Raw genomic sequence first — 22,516 nt, forward strand, 5'->3', positions numbered from 1 at the left:
TGAGGCGCGAGGGGGCGTGGCCAGGGCACGCGGGGGGCGGGGCCGAGGCTCGCGGGCTCCTCTTAAACCCCGCGCATCCTCCGCGCCTTCATCATCCTCCTCCTCATCATCCTCATCATCATCCTCCTCCTCACCTCGTCACCATCCCCACCACCCCGACAGCGGCCGTGTCCTGGGCAGCGCCCGGATCGCGCGGTGAGGCGGCGGCCGTAGCGGAGGGCTGGGCGGGCATCCCGATGCGCACAGGTTGCATCATCCGCGGGAGCGGGATGGGGAGGGGAGCGGGGAGCGGCCGGCGTGCCCCGCATCCCCGCGGGGATGGAGGGTGGAGGGCTGCGGAGGGCCCGCGGGGGCGGTGGGGTGTCCCTGGGTGAGGATGTTCCAGAACCGTCCGGATGCGGTGCCATGTGCTCCGGGAGGGCTCTGCCTGCGCGGGGACTTTGGACCAGATGCCGCGCTGGGGTTCCCTCCGGCCGGAGCCGTTCTGTGCTGCACAGCTGCGGTTCTGTTTCGGTTCGGTGATGCCGGGGAGAGGCAGCCGCGGGTCGGGGAGCCCCGGAGCAGCCCCGGGCGGTGCTGGCTCTGCTGGATGCCCAGGACGGGCCGCAGGATACCCGGCAGCGCCTCCTCCGAGCTGGGAGCAGAGGTGGGCTCTGCTTTTCCTGCAGGTTCACAAGATGATGTTGTGCCTTTTGGGTTTTCCTCGGGGTTTGGCACCGGCTCTCCAGCTGGGCTTGGCTCGTTGCCCATTGTTCTCGTGGGTGCCACGAGGTTCTCCTGCAAGGTTTTTTTGGCAAGCCTGGCTGATGCACTGGACCACGAAGCTTATTTTTCACATTTAATATCATATATTACCCCTCCCCTGTTGGGAGGGATCTGAACTTGACTGGGAGCTGAGGGAGCTGTTCAGTAGCAGTGTTAATAACGCTGCTAGTGTCTTGCACCAGCCACAACCTGAAAGACGAGTGATTCTCCTGCTCCTGGTTGAGTGTCTATTCTGCTGTGTATCTCTGTAATCCTAAATCCTTTGACCGTGGAGGTTTTGGAGTGCTGGGCCCCGTTCCAGCAGGGTTGCTCACTCTGTTTACCCTTGCCAGGAGTCTGTTTGCTGTTTTGAGACACGGGAGCTCCGTGTTCTGCCACGCTTGCGCTGTGGAAAGGTGGAAAAACACGGAGCGTGGAGGCAGGTGGAACGTGGGGATCTCATGTGAGAGAGAAAAGGCATTTCCTGGGGAACTGGGACCTGCTCAGAGCCTGCTGTTTCTCTCCTGTAGTTCCATCTCCACTGATGAAGTGTGGTCTAGATACCAGTCCTGGGACATTTGCACTCAGCATCCTTTTCCAAACTGGCTGGCGGCTCTTGGTACCCTGCCATACCCTCGGTGTGTGTTACCCAGCTCTCCTGGAGCCGAGGGTGGTGGCAGCAGGGTCACGAGTGACCTGTGCCCTGGAGCGTGCAGGCTCAGGGACGTCACCGAGCTGGCGCTGGCAGCACAGCAGCCTGCCAGGGTGGCTGGGATGGGCTGGCCTCTGGCTACTGATCCGTGACCTGCATGTGCACACAGGAACCAGGCACACAGCAGGGCTGCTCTGGGATCCTGCTGGAACTCCATGGGGACAGCCAGAGTGGTGGCAGCTGGTCTTTCCCACAAAACACACGTCAGCCAAGAGCTGCCTTCCTGCCCAGCTCTCTGCCAGCCTCTATCAGAGGTGCCTGGGCTGACAAAAGTTGTGAAGCCTTGCAGGAGGCACCGTGATGCTGGGGAAGAGGTGCTGGGCTTCTGCCTGTCTTACAGACATGGTCAAAAAATGAGAGCAGCTCCCTCTTCTTGTCACGCTGGGCAGCTTTAATCTGTGAGCCTCTGTCACCCTGCCTGGGATCCTCCTCTCCCTGGGCAGATCAAGAGCACTGCTGCAGTGTTGGTTCATCTCTATGTGCTAAGGAAGGGGAGCTAGAAGCAGGGAAAGACTGAAAGTTTCTGACTGCATAGATAAAGCATTCTCCAGTCTTTTCTCTAATGCTGCTGTGCTCCTGAAGACATCAATCTTCACTCAGAAGTTTTATCACATGATTGTGGTAGGCAGGGTTGCAGTGAACTCAGGAAATGGAGCTGTCAGACACCTGTGTGAGGCTGCAGGCACAGCAAACTCAACACTCCCCTGTTCTCCTGGTTTCTAAATTAACAATTGCCCCAGCAGTGGAAGTTGCTTTGCTGCCAGAGTTTAATCTTTGCAGTGTTAGAGAGGTGAGGGCATTAAAGAACTGCCTTTCTTTAGAAAGTTGTGCCAAGCTGGCTTTTAATGATCATTGAGAGGACATACGTGTGCTCACCTGCTCTGCAGGACTAAATGGAAATAAAATTTTGGATTCTCTAAGGATCTCTTCCTGTAGCCAGATGTTAATTCATTCCCCTGTTACTTCAGGTCACTTGATATCTCCTGACACAGGAGGGATGGCTGCTCCTGAGGAAGTAGTAAGGACACACACACACACTCACAGAAAAACCACAGCAGCAAACCAACCCAAACGTTTGACTTTCTCCTTAATCTCTCACAGCTGTGGTGTTTCCAAAGGCTGGATGGGCACTGCTGCATCTGGTTATCTACAAAGTCCTGCAGCTCTGTGGTGCTCAGGCTGAGCAGAACTGTTCTGGAGTGGTTTATTTGTACCTGCTAACATAATCAAGTTTCCCTTTCTCAGGCTGCAGCATGATGGAGTTCTGTATCTCATCCCTGAGCAGTCAGCCCTGGGGCCATGTCCCTCTGATTCAGCTCTCACACCTGCTTTAGACAGCTCCCTCTGTGCTCCAGGCCAGGCTCCAGTTCATTTGGAAGTTGCACATGGATGTTTAAACAGTACAGTGCATTAGTGCTGATCTCACACACTGAACACAGCCACAGGAGCTGCAGCTCTGACTCATCTGGGCACTGAGCTCAGCTCAGGCTGCTCAGGGATTGATTTCACTCCAGTGCTGTTCTCCAGGAGCTGAGACATAGTTTAGGTCTTGGTTTCCCTGTGGAGATGCATCCAGGGGTGTGAGCCTTGCCCATGACACTTTCTGGGTCTCACACCTCTGAGTCCCACTCCTCTTCATGACTTAGGTATAAGTGGCTTTGTAAATTGTCTTTCTGATTAATTTTTTTTTTTTTTTTGCCTTGTGTGATCTGCAGATATAATGGCAGGAGCTAGTCAGGCTATTCTAGTTAGACTCTACCCACAACCCCAACTAGTTTTGTGAGTGTTCCTCTTTACAGGAAAATTAAATTCAGGCTGACAGAATTTTTTTTCCCTAAAGGTGGGCAGCTCTTCCTGCAGTTTATCTCCTGAGCAGTGTTCAGCTGCAGCTACAGAAGCAGAATTGCCATCTTCCTGTCCTGCCTCCCCAGAAAAAAAGATTATTTTGGGCCTGTAGGGAGGATCAGGGTGGGGATTTGGATGTCCTAGACCACCTCTGCCCCTGTTTTGCTGAGGTTGTGTCACCTAGGGCTGTAAGCAATGAATTGTGTTGATTAAGGTTAATATTTGGTGACGGGATTTTTGTTTAGCTTTTTGTTCCTCTCCTCATTTTTGTCCCCATTATTGAAGCTTTGATCAAACGTCAAGTATTGCCATTATAAAAATGTGAGAGAATCTCACAGCTTATTTGAGGGCAATAAATACAGCTTTTTCTCAGTTTCTGCTGTTCAAGAAGTAATAGGATTTGCTGTTAGTAAATTATTAAGTTTTTAGCCTTCCAGTAGAGGAAGTGAGATGCTATTGCCTTGCCCAGTCCAGAGGGAATCCTCCAAAAGGCAGCTTTTGGACAGCCACATTAATTTCTTTCCTGCCATCAATACAAAGAACAAATACTGTAAACCTCTTAATTTTTTTTTTTACTGCAATAGATTTCACCCTCTTTCATCTCAATTTTTGGACACTCTTGAAAGACACTGAGAGCTGATGTTCTAAAGCTTTTAAAGGTTTTGTGCTCCTATTTTATGATAAGTTGGAAGTGGAACAAAATTTGCAGTTTCCTGTCTCTAAACCCTTGCTGCTTTTCTCCTGCATTATGAAATTATTTGATCCTTTGGCAGCAAGACCCCCTTTTTAGCTGGACTTTGTCAATGTTAGTGTTACCAGAGGCAGTCCCTGTCTGTGTCCAGTGTTTCATGCCAGCTGTCTGAGGGAGCATGTGCCTCACAGGAAACCTTGAAACTCCTCCAGTATTTTTCCTTTACCAAAAAAACCCCACTGATACTCTGGGCTGTGAACCAGAGTATCCTAAAAAGAGGAATGAGGGCTGGGTTTTGTTCTGGGACTGGAATCAGGTTGGTGTTAGATTTTGTGTATTTATGGGGTCTTTGATTTTTTTAGACTGGTGTCTCTCATTCTAACCCTGCTCAGTGGTCTGGGGCAGGTTATATCCATCTTGGCTCTTGGGCATGTGTTAACCTGATTAAACAGGATTGTATCATTTTGATGGCATGGAAATCTTTTTTATCTTGAAGGAAAATTATTTCAAAATCAGTCTGGAAAGTTGATATTTTCAGAGTTTATTTTTTTTTTCCCTAGAGGAGAGCAGTTTAAATGCTTTAGGCATTTTCTTCCAAGCAGCATGCAGGAGGGGCATTGGTGTGCCTGAGGCAGCAGTGATCAGTGGCCCATGTTAACTTGCAGGATCAAATACTAAAGGTCACTGATGCTGTGATCCAGATTTTTTTCCAGTTGAGATCTTAAATATGTATTTTGTGTGCATCTGTCAGGAGGAGGATGAGGCCAGGGACCCTTTCCAGCACAATTCAGTAATGGAAAGAGCTGAACCTTGCTGCAAAACAGTGATGAAGGAAACAAATATTAAGGGAAAAAAACCCAAACCCTCATGCCTTTCATTATTTCAGCCAGCTTTTGTCTTCAATTAATAGGAAGCAATCAGGCTCTGTGAACAACTGGTAGGAGAAATGAACTTGCTATTTTGTATTTACTAATTTCTGGAGCAGAAAGCTGCCAGAAGCACGAACTGTTTGCTGTGTGTGTTATATGCAGCAACACTAATTAATTTTGGGCAGGAACTTGTGAAATTCTGCCCTCCTCGAGGGTGGAAGGGCCTCTGTTCCTGGATAAAACTTTTCCCAAAGTTGTGTTCAGGGTCTTTGGGGACAGAACCGTGAAGCCCTTTGATCCTTTGTGTCCCTAGGACTGTATTTCCTGTGAACTGAAGTATTTCCTATTGCTTTTTGTGGCTTTCAAGCTCCTGGAGTTGCAGAAGGTTTTGTGGTTATTTCTGGCTCTGGGGGACCCCCAATCAATCTTGCACAACACATCTGCATGATTTATTTTTAATCCTGTATATAGAAGTCATCTTTGCTTTGTTTTGCAGCTTTTGTTTTTTCCGCTATGAAAAAGGTGTGTGTGTTTTGCCCCTGTGAGAGAGTTTCCTAATTGTTTTTTATTTCCTTCTCACTTGTATGATCTGCAGCTTTGAAGAGGATCCCAGTCTTGTGACCCAACAGTTGTTCTCCTGAAGAAAATCCATTTTCCTGTGCCACCACCCCCAGCAGGAACCATGGAGAAGTTCGTATCAGAAAGGCCTGTTCCTGTGTCCAAGGTACTCACTGGCCCTTGGGGAACCTTGTTTGCCCATCTTTCCATCACCAGGATTTGGGAGAGCCCTGCCTGTTTCCAGGGAGATTCCTAGGTCATTTTGCTGAAATTCTGTGGAGGCAAGGGATTAATAAATAAAAATAAATAAAATAAACCAAAGGGGTTAATGCCTGGGAGTGCTGAGAGAAAGTGCAGGATGGACAAGGAGAGAAATATCCAGTTTTATCAGAACTCTTTGGTGGAGAAGAAGGGCCAAGACCAAGAGGTTTCAGGGCTGGGTTGGATGGGGCTCTGAGCTGCTGTGGAGGAAAGAAGAATTCCTTATGGCCACCAGCAGCAATGCAGAGCTTTCTGGCACAGTTTTCTAATCAGTCACCAAGCAGTCTTGCTGTATTCCTTGGAATGGGGAGGATTTATTTGGTGTGGGAGGGTTGTCTCCCATGAGAATGGCTCTGGGTTTTTTGTAGCTGTGGAGGCTTGTTACAGTGAGCACATGTGTGTTTAAATTATCTGTGTAGAGCACTGTGGTGAGCTCCTGAACTTGCAGTGCAGGATTCTCATGGTGGTGATAAGGATTTGGCAAACCAAGATGATGCTGAAACACTCCCCCATCCTCACAGTACTGTGGAAACATCAACTCTTTTTATTTATATTTATTTTTCTTTCTTCCTTCTCCTTCCCCCAAGAATGGAATCCCTACTCTTCCTTCCCAGAAGAAGCCAGATACAAACTCATGCCCTCATGCACCTGCTAGATATGTGAACTCTGGTGGGGTGGACACTGAGAGCTGCAAGGCTAACGAGAAGGAGAGGCAGTGGATCCGCCCTGATACACCCAGCAAGTGCACCTGGAAGCTTGGGAAACCCCTCTCTGCCTCCCCCCATCATCACACCACCCTGTAAGTGGTATTTGCTGATTTTCAGCACAAATCCAGGTCTCATTAATCCATGTTTTGGATCAAGGACCTGATGCTGTGAGTTTGTATCCAATGGATATTCCTTTGAACTAAAACAGCTAAAATAACCAGCCTGATAAAGGAGAAAGCTGGCTGAAATCAAAAGCAATAAATGCTGTGTAGTTGTTGTGTGCATGCAGTGACTTTGTTTGTGTTTGTGCCAGGCCAGAGCCTCCAAAGATCCTGCCAAGCATCCTGAATAAAGTTGGCAATACACCTATGGTGCGGATCAACAAGATTGGGAAGCACTTTGGGCTCAAGTGTGAACTCTGTGAGTTGCTGCAGGCAGAGAGCAAACTAACAAACACTGTTACAGAAACTTGGGTAGTTGGGTTAGCAGTGTCATATAACCTGGCCACAGGTGTGCAGGTAATTGGCAGGAAATGGTGAGGAAAAATTCCTTGGAAATTTTGGGTTTTTAGGATTTGGTCATCTAAAACATTTTTCAGTTTGTGCCTCATGAGAACAATTCTTGCAGATTTTCCATTTCTGTTGAAAACACAAAATGTTTTCCATAGAAAATTTTTTTAATTTAAAGAAGTTGTGTGAAATTTTTGACTGCTTCTCCTATTCAGAGCATTCATCAGTGTGTGCAAAATGCAGCTCTGCAGTTATCACTAAAGATCACTGAGAATGATTAAAGGGCTGAAACTGTCAGTGAATGGTTTTTTTTGTTTGGTTGAGTTTTCAAACCCAGCCATGCTGTAGATATTAGGAGGCTCTGATCAGAGTCCTGGAAGGTGGTGGAGGGATTAATGCTGGGCATGGGGAGCAACCTCAGTTTGATCAGAACTTTTTTTGACTGGAGAACTTACCAGAAAAGGAGCAGGACCAGGCTTTAAGCCTGGTTGGATGGGGCTTGGAGCAGCCAGCTGTGGTGAAAGGTGTCCCTGCCCAGGACAGGGGTGGAGCTGGAGGTTTGAAACCCCTTGCAGCCCTGCTGTTGTGTGTTTGCAGTGGCCAAGTGTGAGTTCTTCAACGCCGGGGGCAGCGTGAAGGACCGCATCAGCCTGAGGATGGTGGAGGATGCTGAGAGGGCTGGCATCCTGAAGCCTGGGGACACCATCATAGAACCAACCTCTGGCAACACAGGTAGGGATGGAGAGACTGAGGAAAGTGTGGGGGGAATGCTGTGGTGCTTTTTCTGGAAAAGGCAGGGTGCCTGTGCAAGGAGGAAAGGGAATTTCTTCCTGCCTGTGTTGGTGCAGGGAGCAGTGCCTCTTCCATCTCACACAAGGAACAATTCTGCAGAGTCCTGTGCTGACCAGAGAGGTGGGAAGGAGTTCTTTGCTTTAAAAGAAGTGCTAAGCCAGACTCTCAAGAGTGTTTAGGAATTCAAGTCTGAAATTATTGTAGAAAAAAGGCACCCGTAACACTGGTGTGACTCTGGATCTCCCCCTTCTTTCTGCCATGGTTCCTCTGTCAGGTTTGAGGAGCAGCCCTTTCCATGCTGATGCATCCTTGCAGCACTGCCTGACAGAGCCCCTGCACTCCTGGATTGTCAGCAGAGTCCCTCTGGGTCCACATTTCCTCCTCAGAGGGCTGGAGGAAGGAACAGTCCCCTTTAAGTCAGGGGCCAGGGCAGAGCATCTGCTGATCTGAGCAGTCTGGAGTTAACTCTGGCTCCTGTAATTATGTTAAGCTGCTCTACTCATGGGAGGTCAAACACACCTGGAATATCCCCCCTTGAGTCAAATACCAAATACAGAATGTAGTTAAATGGAAATAGTTAAATATCTGATGCACTGCCTCCTCCTCTGAGGTTCATGGGGTGAGCTACAAGCTGCCTGATGTGTTCAGGACACTTTTCCCTGGACTTCCACCCACTGCTGCATTCTGGCAGACACAGACCAGGCAGATCTTTATTCTGATCTTGCTGGAGGGATGAGCTGATCTGGGACCAGTTCTCCAGCCTGCAGCAGAAAACTGGGAATTCACATCTGTTGCTGTTTGCTCAGGGGTGTCAGAGGGTCCTGGGGGCAGTCAGGTCAGCTGAAGCTTTGTGAGTGTGGCTGAACAATGGCATGGGGTGGAAAATGCCCTTGTGTGCTGCATTCCTCCAGTATGCAAGGTCTTGCCATGACACCCCTCTCTCTGGGTCAGTACCTGATAAATTATTCTCCTTGCCACAGGCTCCAAAAAAGGCAGAACTAAAGGAGATACAGGACAATGACTTCAGAAAGCTGATTTTTTTGTCACATAAGAGCAAAGACCAGGGCACACAGTAACCTGAGAGAATTGGTTTTTGCTCTCCACTGCTCAGAGCTACTGAGTATGTTGAATGTGAGAGCTAATGTGTTATATTTTTATCCTCTCTGCATCCCAATTCTCCCTCAGCCAAAGTCCTGTTTTAATGTTTGCTGCATTTCCAGATCAGTAGCAGAAAGTACAAAGTATTAGAGTTCAGGTCTCAAAACCCTTTCTTCATCACAGACCATAAAGATCTGGGTGACTTCTCTTCAGCCTTTGGCTTTAATGAGGCTGCTGCTGTCTTATTGTGTATCTGGGCATCCATATTTATCTGTAACATACTGAGAAAACTTTCCCTTCCCAATGTATTAAACAGTACAGTTGTTTGAGGTGTGAGTTGTGTTTCTCTTACAAGAACAGCTAAAGATTATTAGGGTGGGGAGTTTTTTCTCCCCTCTGCAACCCACACAAAAGCAGAGCAGTGTGAGCTTCTCTTCCACAGGGACAGCACTTGAGAGCTCAGCTCTTCAGGTGCAGGCAGGAATCAGGCTGGAGGTCCAGATGTCCAGAGTAGAAATGAGATGTCTGTCCCTAACAGTCAGGGTGGTTCAATCACCAACAGCATCTAAATAATTTGTTTTTAGACAGGACTAAGTTTCAGCACATTGCAAGCAGGGATTTATGCAGAAGTGAGTCAATAGTGATTCCTTTAGTCTCCTCCAGCTTAAAGCACATTCCTTTCCCAAATTACTTCTGGAAAAATGAAGTGGGTGAGACAGGAGGAAGGTGATGTGCATAAAGCTAGTTTGCACACATCAAGTTTCCCCACCCTTGGCTAAACTTTCTCTGGGCTGTGAACCTCAAACGAGTTTCAGCACCTGTAAACCCAACAGGCAGAAACCTCCCCTTTGCCACCCCTCTGCAGACACTCCATTCAAGGCTCTGGTGAAAATCTGATGAAAGCCAGGGCGTGCCAGAGCTGGCACTGTGGGTTTTGTGCTTTGCTGCTGCTCACTGAGTGCTCTGCGTGCCTTTTCTTGCTTGCAGGGATCGGGCTGGCGCTGGCGGCCGCGGTGAAGGGTTACCGCTGCATCATCGTCATGCCAGAGAAAATGAGCATGGAGAAGGTCAGAGCTGCCTCTCTTTTCAAGAATTTAAAGAGAAATATGTTTGCACCTGCAGAGTTCCTGGTGCAGATGAGTGCTGGGGCTTCAGCAACAAAGGTGCAGGCTCTTGGCCAGGGAAAACTCTGCTGAGGTGAGGTGCTGCTGCCAGTGCCCAGAGAAATCCAGGCTGGGGCCACGGATAGAAAATGTCTTTAAGAGCCATCCCCACAGCACTGCCACTTTGAAAACTCCCATTATTGTTTTAAATGTGTCAAGACAAGCTGAGGTTTGCCTGGCACATTGAAGTGGCTGTCTGTGCCCAGGTTAGCTGTCCCGTGCTGAGCAGAGGGTGAAGCTTTGAATATTCTGCAAATATTCTGGCCTTGGGGCTGAGTGTGGAGGGAGCCTGTTGAGGGTGTTTTGGGGTTTTGTGACCACCTTGATTGGCTGCAGGTTGATGTCCTGAGAGCTCTGGGTGCTGAGATTGTGAGGACCCCAACTACAGCCAGATTTGATTCTCCTGAATCTCACGTGGGAGTGGCCTGGAGGTTGAAGAATGAAATTCCCAACGCACACATCCTGGACCAGGTGAGAGCCAAGGTGTCAGAGGGGCAGGTGGAGCATGGAGGAGTCTCTCTGGTGTTCTGGGCTGTCTGTTCAATGCTCTCCATGTGTCTCTGGAGGAGAAGATGCCCCAAATGTGGAGCTGGAGCCGAGCAGTCACCACATTGTAGGAAAGGAAGTTTTTACAGTCACTAGAGAGCAGCAGTGAGCTGGTGTTTGCCAAAACTATATCACTTCTGTGTTATTTCCAGCGAGTTGGCAATCCTGTGAGGAAGAATGGACACAGGGGTCATGTTGCTAAGAGTGCTGTCCCACAGGCAGGACTGATTTGGGCATGGGAGGGTGCTGGCACCTTAGGACTGTGCTTAAATTAGGTCACTTAGGAGGTCTAGTCCCAGATAATACACAATGAAGCATTCTGCAGAGAGTATGCTTAGGTGTTGTGGGGCTTGGAGATTGTTTGAAATGTTTTTGACCTCCCTCAAAATGTGATTTTTGTGTTTCTGATCTGTTTTATGGCTGTCTTTCCATTTAGTACCGCAATGCCAGCAACCCCCTGACCCACTATGACACCACAGCTGAGGAGATCCTGCAGCAGTGTGATGGTAGGTCTGCTTGCTGCCAAGCCCCTCCACAGAGCCCCTGCTGGAGCCCTGTTGTTGTGTCCTTGGGGAATGAAACCTCAGATGAGAACAGCACAGATTTTGATAAAGCAAACCCCATACACGTGCTGTGTGTCATTAGAATTATCTTATTTCAGAAGTCATAGTAATGAATTTTTTTCCATTAAAAATTTTTTTTTTAATGGGGTAGAGGATCTATGGGGCAGGGAATCTATGGGGCAGGAATTGGGAATTTTTTGAGAATTTTTGGATGATTTTTGGGGAATTTTTTGGAATTTTTGGGGAAAAAAATTGGGGGAATTTTGGGGATTTTGTGGGGATTTTTTGGGGAATTTTCTGGAACTTTTTTCGGGATTTTTTTGGTGCATTTTTGGGAACTTTTTGGGGAATTTTGGGGATTTTTGGGGGATTTTTTTGAGGGTTTTTTTGGGATTTTTTTGGGAAAAATTTGGGGAATTTTGGGAATTTTTTTGAGGATTCTTTGGGGATTTTTTTGGGGGATTTTTTGGGGGATTTTTTGGGGGATTTTTTTGGAAATTTTTTGGGAATTTTTTTGGGTTTTTTGGGGGAATTTTTTAGAGATTTTTTTGGGGGATTTTTTGGGGGGATTTTTTGGGGGATTTTTGGGGGAATTTTTGGGATTTTGGGGGATTTTTTTTGGATTTTTTTTTTTGGGGGGGGGAATTTTTTGGGGAAATTTTTGGGGAATTTTTTGGGAAAAAATTCCAATTTTTTCCATTAAAGAAGAATTCTTTGTTTTTTAGTCTTCTCTGCCTGTGAGCACGTGGAGAAAGCAGATGTTTAGGTTACCTTAAAAAAAACCCAACCCTGTAGGTGGACTGGTATGGAATAGGCTCATTCTTTGATCTCAAATGCAGAAATAGGTGTTTAAACACTCCCAGAGCAAATACTCCAGTACACTGGAAGCATCTCCACTTAGGAGTCCTGAGGAGCACAAGCTGCTGTGTGTCACAGCTGCACCAGCAGGGCTGAGCTGTGGCAGTAGAGCCTCAGCTGGGCTCATTCCTCAGCTCAGGAGTTGGTTTGGGAGCTGTTGGGGACATTCCCTGTCATGCTGCAGCATTTCCATAGGGGACAGAAGGGACTCACACAGGAGGCTCCAGATCTGCCTTATTAAACAGAGCAGTTTCTGATTGGCCCCCCTGATAAGAAAATCAGCAATTAAATTAATTTGCATTAAGGTGAAGACCACGTGCAAGGTTCTCTTCCCTCTTAAAGCTCTGGCTGTTCAGAGGATTTGGCTTGTCTTTTTGTGACAAACTTTGAGTTAAAGTGAGTACACTTTTACAAGCTGCCACACCACAAACCAAGAGTCCAGATGAGTTCCAGGCTTAGGCTTCTTGTTTCTATTTACTCCCCCTTACAGCCCAGGCACTGTTCAGTTACCCCTGCTTGGTGGGGTGTTGTTCTTTTGCCTGGTAACCAATTTGTGTGTGAATTGGTGACCTTTTAAAAATCCATTTTTTTTTTTTAAATTAACAAAGCTGTCATGTAGATGCACCAGAGAAGCTGTAGGTGGTGACACAGAGATGAACTATCACATCCACACTCACTCTGAGTCCTAGTGACCAAAACAGTCTTTTTCACATGAAAATGAGGGAGTAGTTGTGCTAACATTTCTCTCCAGGGATGCCTGTTCCATGCTCTTGGCACTCACTCAGTTACTCAGCAAGCATAATGGGCTGCTCAGTTTAACTGAGAGAATGAATTATCTGTATCAGCAAATACAGTGAGAGCAAAACTGCAGCTGTCAGCTCTGTGGGCCACCTCCAGCTGTGTCCAAAGTGCCACAGATTGGTGCCTTGCCAGGCCTCTGGCTGGACATTTCAAAACCCTTGCTGGGGAAAATGATGACTGAGCACTGCAGTTTCAAGGCAGGTCTCACGACAGCTCCTGGGAAGCAAAGAGCCTTACCCTGCCCTTTTCAGCCACTTTGTGCATTTTTGGTGAAGAAAGTCCATTTTTAGATGTAAGGGAGCTTTCAGTCCAACATTCTGTTGGAGATTTCACACTTCTCTCCCACACCCTTAACCAGGAAAGGTGGACATGGTGGTGGCCACGGCTGGCACAGGGGGTACCATCACTGGCATCTCCAGAAAGCTGAAGGAGAAGTGCCCAGGGTGCAAAGTAAGTGAGAAGCCCCCTGCTTTTCTCTTTCTTTTCCTTTTCTCTCAAACTGCTCCCCTTGGCACATCCCAATCCCTGTCAGCCTGCCCTGGGGTGTTCTCAGTTAAAAGGCAGTTCTGGCTGCAGAGAGGGCTTTAGAGTGTCTGAAATCATTGTGCTCTGTCCCACTGGTGAGCAGAGTTCAGGTTTGGCTCAGCAGATGAACACTGACCCTCAGATCCCTCCATGGGGTGCCTGGAAAATTCCTTCTGTGCTGTGTGCTCTTCAGCCTTGACTTTCCTCCCTGGCTGTGCCTTCCCCAGCTGCTCTGGAGCTGCTGAGGTTCTGCCCAGTGGAATTGTCTCTGCACACACCAACCTCTGTGTTTCCCTCTGTGATGCCTCAGATTTCCTCACAGAACTTGGGATCCTTCAGTCATGGGAATTTTCCTACACAGGCAGGGAGTGGTAAAGAAAGCAAAACTGCTCTGCTTTCACTTTGAGCTGTCTGTAATGGTGCCTGGCATGTGAATGAGGACAGCCTTGTCTCAGGGAAACCCTGTATTCTGTTTCAACCAAGCAAACCCCACGTAGAACAAGTGGTGCCATCAGTGCCCACAGCTGAGGAGGTGGGATGGGTTTCCAAGGGAAGCAGCAGAGCATTTTGCTCCCAGGGGAGGAGAGTGTTGCCAGGAGGAAATGAGCAGGAGAGCAGGTTGCTGTCACTTGGCTGTGTGCCACCAGCAGCTGTGACAAGGCCAGTGCTCACAGGGGCTGAGTGCAAACTGCTTCTCCAGATCATAGGTGTGGATCCTGAAGGCTCCATCCTTGCTGAACCAGAAGAACTGAACAAGACTGACAAGACAATGTATGAAGTGGAAGGAATTGGATATGATTTTGTCCCCACAGTGCTGGACAGATCTGTAAGTCACACTGCTTCGTTCACTGCCCTTTGCCCTCTGAAGGGATGCAGGAGTGAGGTTAAAGGCAGAGGGAACTTAGGGAAGCATTTCTCAGAGCTGAAATGGAAGGGCTGGCAGAACTATTCCTGTTCTTTCCATCAGCATAAACAGCCCTTGAAAGGCTTCTGAACTGGCCACAGATAAGTGGATTTTCCTACAAAACACACTTATTTTTGTGTTTAAAAAACCCCAGAACACACCTGGAAAAAAAAGCAGTCATGAAACACACACAATAAAAACAAAACACACACAACAAAGAACACCAACTTAGCAATCAAAAACCCCCAAAACAGTGAAACAAAACCTTTCAGCAGAGCATCCCAGCCCTTCCTGGACAAAGTGGCTAAGTGCCCTGAGCTGAGCCTGTGTCCCTGGGAAGCTTCCAGGAGGGGAGGAAGCTGCTGCTGCCTGAGACTCACAGCAGCCTGCTCTCACAGAAAGCTTCCAGTGAGGAGCCTGTTGTGCTGGTGTGATCCTCTAACCTTGGCAAGGAAACCCCTCTTGGCATTTGGGGGAGGATGGAAACCCCGGGCTCCATAGGGCAGCTGTTCCTCAAAGAGCTGAGGCTGAATTCACACTGGTTGTGCAGCTCCCCTGTGCCTCCTCATTTAAACAGAGCCTTGTTTCTGTCTCCTGCCCCTCTCCAGACAGTGGACCAGTGGTACAAGAGCAATGATGAGGAGTCCTTTGCCTTGGCACGGATGATGATCCGCGAGGAGGGGCTGCTGTGTGGTAAGGGCAGGAACCCTGTGCCTTCCTCCTTCTGTGGGAGCCTTGTGCAGATCACTGAGACCTCACTCTGGGCTCCTCTGCTCTGTCTCCTCCCCTCTTCTGCTGTCCTCATGTGATGGCTCTGCCCCTGTGTGTGTCCTGGCAGGTGGCAGCTCGGGCAGTGCCATGTCTGTGGCTGTGAAGGCAGCCAAGGAGCTGAAGGAGGGTCAGCGCTGCGTTGTCATCTGCCCCGACTCCATCAGGAACTACATGTAAGGAGCTGCTGCTTTCTCCCTGGGAATGGGCTCAGGGAGTCCCTCAGAGCTTGTAACACCTGGTTATCTGTCCTAGTTTGGAGGACAGGTGTCTGCTGAGAAAGGCAGGAGCCTCTCTTTGAAATGGAGAATGTAAACCCCCTCCCTCCAAATTATTATAATTTTGAAATCAAGGGGCTCTCAGACAAAGATATGGGAATTAGGAATAACAGTTCTTTTCTAGGGAAATTAAAATAGAAATACAGTACTACAAAGAACAAACTCCAAACCCTGACACAGTCAGAGTACAACCTGACACCCGTCAGGCAGGGTGTTGGCAGCAGTCCCATTCCATGGTGGCTGCATCCTCCTGCAGTGACAGATGTGGCTCAGCTGGAGCAGTGCTCCTGTACAAGGTGCAGTTTCCCTCCGGAGCTCCAGTGGTGATGTGGAGAAATCCGGTTTTCCTCTGGAGTCCAGTGGAGAAAGGGGCTCCCTTAGTGTCCCAACACCTCTGTTTTTATCTTGGTAAGAAATGCTGGGCTCTTCCCCCTGGCTGGAGCAACTCCCAATGGGATGCAGTAATTTTATCAGTCCCACAGTGGGACTCAATGGCCATGAGCAGAAAATGACTGGCTGGAGGAAGGATGGGTTGTGAAAAGATAAAGAACAATGCCCTGCCTGGTTTCAGTGGATGGCCCATTAGCAGAATATCTCCCAGGGAGATCAGGATCACTGTCCCCACCCTCAACAGATGGTGATAGAATAGATACCTTTTATCACACTCTGTATTGTAACCCAAGACATTATCCCAGCAGGATCTCTGGGGCACAGGTTCTGAGATATCTAAAAGGGGTCTGACATGGAGCAGGGAGGATCTTTTCCCTTTTGAAGCTGAGCTGTGATTTCAGTAGATAATCATCACTGGTTAGCATTTTTCACAACAGAAGCCTTGCATTCACTGTATTATTTGTGGGGGATCACTGGTTATCCCATTCCTGGAAGGGTTCCTGTGCCCACAGCAGGATCCAGCAGCCACACTCAGGGGGAGTTTGCAGAGGGAAGTGTCAGAGCTTTGAGCTGTGCTGAGAAGTTTTTCTCCAATCACATTGAAACATACCCCAGAACATGGTATTTTTAGCTGAGTTTCCTGACCCATGTTGCATCTAGTTCAATATTAGACAAACAGAACCTGCAGACAGACACATCTCCATTCCAGGCTATGTCCCTATGATATTGCAGGGGGCTGATGCAGTTGGAGCTTTGTTTCCTTTGAGATTCCTTTTTCTTCCATGGGTATTTTTTCTCCATGTCCCTGGCTGCTAAACTTGGATGGCAAATGATGGTTATTTCCAATTACACTTCAGCTGTTGGTGACAGTGAGCTGTGAACAGTTTTATTCAAAACCTCTGTTTGCTGTCAGATGTTCAACCCCTGCTAATGAGCTTTTCACTTCTGCAGGTCCAAGTTCTTGAGTGACAAATGGATGATTCAGAAAGGGTTCATGAAAGAAGAAGACCTTGGTAACAAACCTTGGTAAGCCTGTCAAATCCATTTGGATTTTCATCAGTCTATTCAATCTAGTTTATGGCAGTTGCTAATTTAAAGCTCATTTCAATTTACACTTCTCCTTTGATCTTTCATGCTATTGTCTTGATTTATAATTGCAGATATTAATCAAATCTGCTTTAGTTAGTTGACATCTTTCCTTGAGTTGTATGGCAGCAGATGAAAATTTGGTACTTAATGTTTGGTGTTTTTAATGAAAAGCACTATATCTGGAATTAATAAAAAAAAGGAATTGTGCAGAGAATCCTTCCAAAATCAGAGTTCTTGAGTGCAAAGCACTCCAAGTCTACATAGGTGGAAGGGAATCTTCCCTAAAGTCTTGCCTATAATGACTGCAAATACAGATAGGTCTGAATAGCAGTGCAATTTTTTCTGTGTGAGAGATAAATAATGAAACTGGGGAGATTAGTGCTCTCCACTGACTATCTGTAATCACAGAAAGCAGATGAAATGAGGCAAAGGGTTTTCATTTTCAAGCCCTCTCACATTTCAGTGGCTTTCTGATATTGGGAGTAACACCTGAGAGCCCTTTATTGACTCTCAGGCTGAATCCTGACTCTCCCTCTTTTGTCATTCCCGTGGTGCTGGAGGCCACTGTGCATGAAGAACTGGCTCTGTGCTCTCCACAGGACTTGCATGGGTTTGTCTTTCATTCCATCTCCAGGTGGTGGAACATCAGTATCCAGGAGCTGAGCCTCTCTGCCCCCCTGACTGTGCTGCCCACTGTCACCTGTGCCAAGACTGTGGAAATTCTCCGGGAGAAGGGATTCGACCAGGTACCAGTTGTTGATGAATCTGGGTATGTCCACATATATCACTCTTTATCCATATGTATCACTTCCTCACCAGGCCCTCAGGAATGCCTTTTAAGTGCCTGCTGGAAATACAATGTCTTCTCACTCATCCTTTTTCATTTATTAATGCAGTTCAGAAATGTTGCCTTGAACACACCAATGGTGGGTTTGTGTTTTCTTGCCAGGATTGTCCTGCCCTTCTCATGATTCTAATGATTATTGTGATATACTTACTCATTTTGTCTCTGCAGGATAATTTATAATTTTTCTTAATAATACCAGTTTAACTTAAGTAAAGCAAAAATTCCTATTTAAAATGACCAACCCCAAACATGCCCACCTCTGTCAGAGCTTTCAGAGTTTGTTCAGCACCCTGTGCTCCAGTGCAGTGCTGCAGTGACCCCTGTGAACCAGGGTGTCCCCAGCAAGCTGGAATGTGCTGTATCACCCTGCAGGTCTCTGCACACAGTCTGAGTGTTGCAGAGTTGCTCAGCTGTGCTGACCCAAGGCATGAATTGTTGTACCCTCACAGGGAGAGGGGAAGTGAGCCAGACTGGGGTGAGCTTGTCCCTGGCTGTCACACCTTTCAAAAGCACAGATGAGAGTGTGGAATAATGAAGTAGTTTGGGCTTTCCAAAAGCTCTCTGGGATTGCAGGCAGCTCTCTGCAGTTGCAAGGAGCAGAGATGAGAAGGTCCTGGTGCTCAGAGGGACCTGCAGCCCCTGCTGCCTTGTGTGAGTCTCCAGAAACTCTGAGAGCTGTATCTGCCCCCTGCAGACACACAGAATCCAAGTGTACCATCAGTAATGCTGCTTTATTACCATGAAGCAGCTGAACTGACTCCTCCAGGCTGGCTGAGAGGGGATGCTGTTCTCCACAGGAACACCTGAGGCTTTTGTGTTGTTTATCCCTGTGTTGTGTCTCCTTCCCCAGGGTGATCCTGGGCATGGTTACCCTGGGTAACATGCTTTCCTCACTGCTTGTTGGAAAAGTTAAACCTTCTGATGAAGTCAGAAAAGTAATCTACAAGCAATTTCAACAGGTAGGGAGGTATATTCTGCAGCTCCTGGTTCTCTGGTTGCAAATACTAGACAAGGTGTGCAAACACTGGGTGAGGTTTACCTGGGACCATGCCAGCAGCTGTTATTGAGCACAGAATTTTATTTTAAAAATGTGGAATGCTTTAGTTTTCATCAGGATTTAAGTTCCAACAATCCAAAGTGCATTGAGTGCTGTGTTCTGAAACTGTGTTTAATGCTTCTGTTCACCCTGTGAGCCACCCAAGGATGCTGGTTCTTCAAATGTAAATTTATTTTTTCCTCCCCAGACAGATAATCCAACATCATGGGGAAATGTGGTGCGTAACACAACTGCTTAGTTCATGTTCACCTCCAGACTTTCTGGGGCTGGTGGTGTGTGATGGGTTCTGTGGCTGCTCTGGTGTTGGCTGCATCAGCCAAATCTCTGCACTTCTGAGGTTGTGGCTCTTGCCATGGGCAGCTTGAAGGCTTCTGTAGTACAGAACAGCTTAACCTTTCTTTTCCCTTTATTTCTGGTATTTTCTTGGTGGAGGCTGGGAGTGACACAAGCTGTGGTACTGCTGACATGTTAACTAAAAATGGTTATTTTCCATCTGAATTGATGGGTTAATGGGGAAATGTGGTGGAATGCACAACAGAAATATTCTTCTGGAATAACCTCAGAAGTGTTGTGAGTTTTGCTTCTCTTACCACTTTAGTCAGGCTGATTTGGCTTGTTTATGAGTGGAATTGGAAAAATGAATCATCTGTGTCACCAAAATAATTTCTGATGTCCTACATGGGATTCCACAGCCTGCATCAAATAAGAGGCTTAGCCTGTAAATCAGGGCAAAGGTAAATTTTGGAAAGATGGATCTTTTGGCTTTTTTAGGTTGCTCAGAGAGGTTCTGGATTTCCCATCCATGGAAGTGTCCAGGGCCAGGCTGGATGGGGCTCTGAGCATCCTGGGATAGTGGGATGTGTCCCTGCCCAACAGGGGGTTGGAACTGGAGGATCCTTAAGGTCCCTTCCAGCCCAAAACATGCTGTGATTTTATAACATGGGTGGCCTGCTTTGCTAGGATCACCACAGTTATTTTATGATAATCTCTTCAAATGGAAGCAGAATGGTTAGAGCTTTTTTGAAAGTCCCTGGTACAATTGTGCTCTGGGGATTTGAAACACCAGCTGCAGGATAATTTGCCAACCCAAACAAGTGTTAGTGGAGGGAGGAGCCATCCTTGTGGAGTCAGATGTTAGTTCCAGTGGTTTGGGTTCCCAGTCATGTGCAGTGTAGTACTCACTGCCTAGAGACCTGGTAAGCTTAAAAACAAAGCCTAAGTGTGGGAAAAACCATGGGGAAAATGTTTGAGAAGCTTGAACAAGGAGGTGAAAACTGTGGGGATTCTGTTAAATTTCCACTGAGCATCTCTAGGCATGTTGATTCCTTCTTGGCTGTCCCAGTGCCGCCAAGGGGCTGCTTGTGCTGGTTATCTGCAGCCTGCCCAGCCCTGAGGACAGATTTGGGGCTGATGGGTGACTCCATGTGGCAGCAGATCCAGATTTCCCACCTCATTCCTGTCCTGGCCCCAAGTTTAAGGATTGGTTCCTCAGTCTGGTCCCTTAGACACAGGCTGCTGGGAATCCTCTGGCTCCCAGGATGGAGACACAGCTCCATGTTCACTGGTCATGCTGTGGCATTTATTTCTCACATTGAGACTTTTTGAAGCTGCAGTGCAAGACTGTGCTTGGCTGTGAATTCCTTTAATAGAAGTATGTCAGATTGGGGGTGCTGGGGAGAGTCACCTGGTTAATGGAGCTGTGGCTGCTGCTTCATCTGTTCACTCAGGTTTGAGCAGTTTTAGGCATTTTTTAAAATGATTGCAGCAGGGGATTGCTGAACTGTTCTGGAAATATCTGTATTTTTTCAGAGTTGACACAGGGCGCTTTCTTGTTCAGTCTTAGCAAAGTTGAACTTCACAAAAAAAAAAAGGGATTATTAATTTCCTTCATTTGCACCAGGACCCAGTGCTAGCTGAGCAGTCTTGCACCCTTGGTTTTGTTTTTTGGCTTGTTTGGGCTTTTCTACCTTTGCAGATCATATTCACTTCCACAATAATTTGCAACTAGATTCATTCACTCTTTCAGTCTTAGAATAAAATCACCAAATGCAAAGACTTTTCCTTTTGTTGAGACACATGGAACACTTGACCTTCTTTGATTATTAGCATTTTTCAGATCTTCATTATATTCATTATGTTTACAGAACTGGAAGGAATAACTTCATGTCCTGCTTCAAGTTGGCCTTGATTTGTTGTTTTCTAGTGCTTCAGGTGGGAGCTGAATGTATTGATTTTAGTTCTGTAGGAAATGTATGGGGATTATTGACCACTAAACATAGAAAGGACTGCTTTATTCAAGTTTTGTAAACTCTCTCCTCAGATTAACCTGAAAGACAACTTGGGGAAGCTCTCTCACATCCTGGAAATAGATCACTTTGCTCTGGTGGTTCATGAACAAATTCAATGTGAGTACAAAGCACTGCACCTTGTGAGAACAAACCTTTGGGTGGTAACAAGAAGCAAGTGTGAATGTGTGAACTCTGAAAAAGCAAAATCCTCATTCTGTGTCTAACTTTGTGCTACTAAGCCTGATTTCCATCCCTGGAAGTGTTCAAGGCCAGCCTGGTTGCTTGGAGCAACCTGTTCTGGTGGAACAAAATAAATTTAAGGACTCTTCCAACCCAAACCATTCTAGGATTAATAAGACTAAATAAATCTTCAAATCTGGGGTGTATCACTATTACATGTGAATAATATTTTTTCCTGTTTAATCTTCCTAATAGCAGAAAACTTTGCAAAGTTACAAATACTGAGAAATGAGATTTTAGCTTCTCAAGTGTAACTGGAAGAAGAAGAGCCATCAAACCTGGGATTGTTCCTGATGATGTCCATAAGGATGTGCTCTTGGCTCTGAGCTGAGTGTTTATAAACCTGGAATCTCACTGGAAGCTTGCAGTGAAACAGAGATTGAGTAGATAAAAAGCCCAGGACAGTGCAGCTGATTGAAAAAACTGGGTATAGAAGTAGATCTAACATCTCAGTACAGGCAGATTTTAGGAATTTAGACAATTGATAAGGGTTGGAGGTCATGTGGCCACTTGGTTCCCAGGTCACAATGAGAAAATCACTTGAACCTGTGCTCTCAGTGCAGCAAAGATGAAATGGTTAGTGTGTTTTTTGGATATAAATGGGATATTGTGGGTTTTATACTGATTCTGATTATACTTACACTATAAATCAGTGTCTAAATTATACTGATTTATACTGATGTATTTGACAGGGATGGAGGAAGATGGTTGTGTCACATTTCCTCCTCAAAATGTGGTTCCTTTGGGCCATTCAAGTGGCCCCTGGTTCCAATGGGGCAATGCCACTTGCAGCTGTTTTGAGTAACTAATGTTTGAGGAAAATCCACTTTATAACATGAGGTCCTGGTTTTGAATTCTTGTGTCAAAAATAATAAATCCAGTGGATCCTTATCCTTCCTTCCATAAAGGCTCAGTGTCCCTTTAGATGAGGAGCTTTTCTGAGCTGAAAATCCCTGTCCCTTGCTCTGTGACTCTCCCAAAGTTCCTTTTGTGTTCGCCCTCTGTGTGCCAGGCTCAGCCCCCAATTTTACAAACACTGCCACTAAAACCGAGCAGGAGAGGGTGTGTTTGTGCCTCCTGGAGCCAGACCTGCCTTTTTTTCCACGCAGACCACACGGATGGCTCCTCCAGCAAGAGGCAGATGGTGTTTGGCATCGTCACAGCCATCGACCTCCTGAACTTTGTGACCGCGCGGGAGCGGGAGAGGAAATCCATCTAAAACCAAGCACCAACCTGGAGCCTCCTCGGCATTTTCCAGCCTCAAACAAAGAATCACATCTATGTCTTAAGTAGAATTTCTTTTTTCTCTTTTTTTTTTTTTTTTTTTTTTTGTGGATTTTTTTTTTTAATTCTGAAAATAAGCAGTTAGCTATCCTGGTGCCACCTGCCCAGCCAATGTGTCTTGCTGCATTG

The 22,516-nt window shown here is 46.9% G+C and overlaps 1 protein-coding gene across 3 annotated transcripts; it reads left to right on the forward strand.

The window, feature by feature from the left end:
- Positions 1 to 30: 30 nt before the first annotated feature.
- LOC116992382 (cystathionine beta-synthase-like protein) lies at positions 31 to 22,420 on the forward strand. 3 transcript variants are annotated; one of them, XM_033051946.1, is made up of 17 exons: positions 31 to 195; positions 5,457 to 5,585; positions 6,268 to 6,479; positions 6,701 to 6,807; positions 7,494 to 7,628; positions 9,774 to 9,853; positions 10,286 to 10,420; positions 10,932 to 11,001; positions 13,076 to 13,167; positions 13,943 to 14,068; positions 14,755 to 14,839; positions 14,985 to 15,090; positions 16,534 to 16,608; positions 17,306 to 17,440; positions 18,369 to 18,477; positions 20,896 to 20,980; positions 22,213 to 22,420. In XM_033051946.1, the coding sequence occupies exons 2-17, from the start codon at positions 5,544 to 5,546 to the stop codon at positions 22,320 to 22,322; spliced, it is 1,704 nt and encodes a 567-aa protein (XP_032907837.1). In that variant the 5' UTR covers positions 31 to 195; positions 5,457 to 5,543; the 3' UTR covers positions 22,323 to 22,420. The 3 variants fall into 3 exon arrangements, with proteins under 3 accessions (XP_032907837.1, XP_032907839.1, XP_032907838.1); XM_033051947.1 differs by lacking the exon at positions 31 to 195 and adding an exon at positions 1,106 to 1,187; XM_033051948.1 differs by lacking the exons at positions 20,896 to 20,980; positions 22,213 to 22,420 and having other exon boundaries at positions 17,306 to 17,417; positions 18,369 to 18,471.
- The last annotated feature ends 96 nt before the right edge of the window (positions 22,421 to 22,516 follow it).

This window comes from Catharus ustulatus, chromosome 2, assembly GCF_009819885.2.
Source record: "Catharus ustulatus isolate bCatUst1 chromosome 2, bCatUst1.pri.v2, whole genome shotgun sequence".
NCBI classification, from domain to species: Eukaryota; Metazoa; Chordata; class Aves; order Passeriformes; family Turdidae; genus Catharus; species Catharus ustulatus.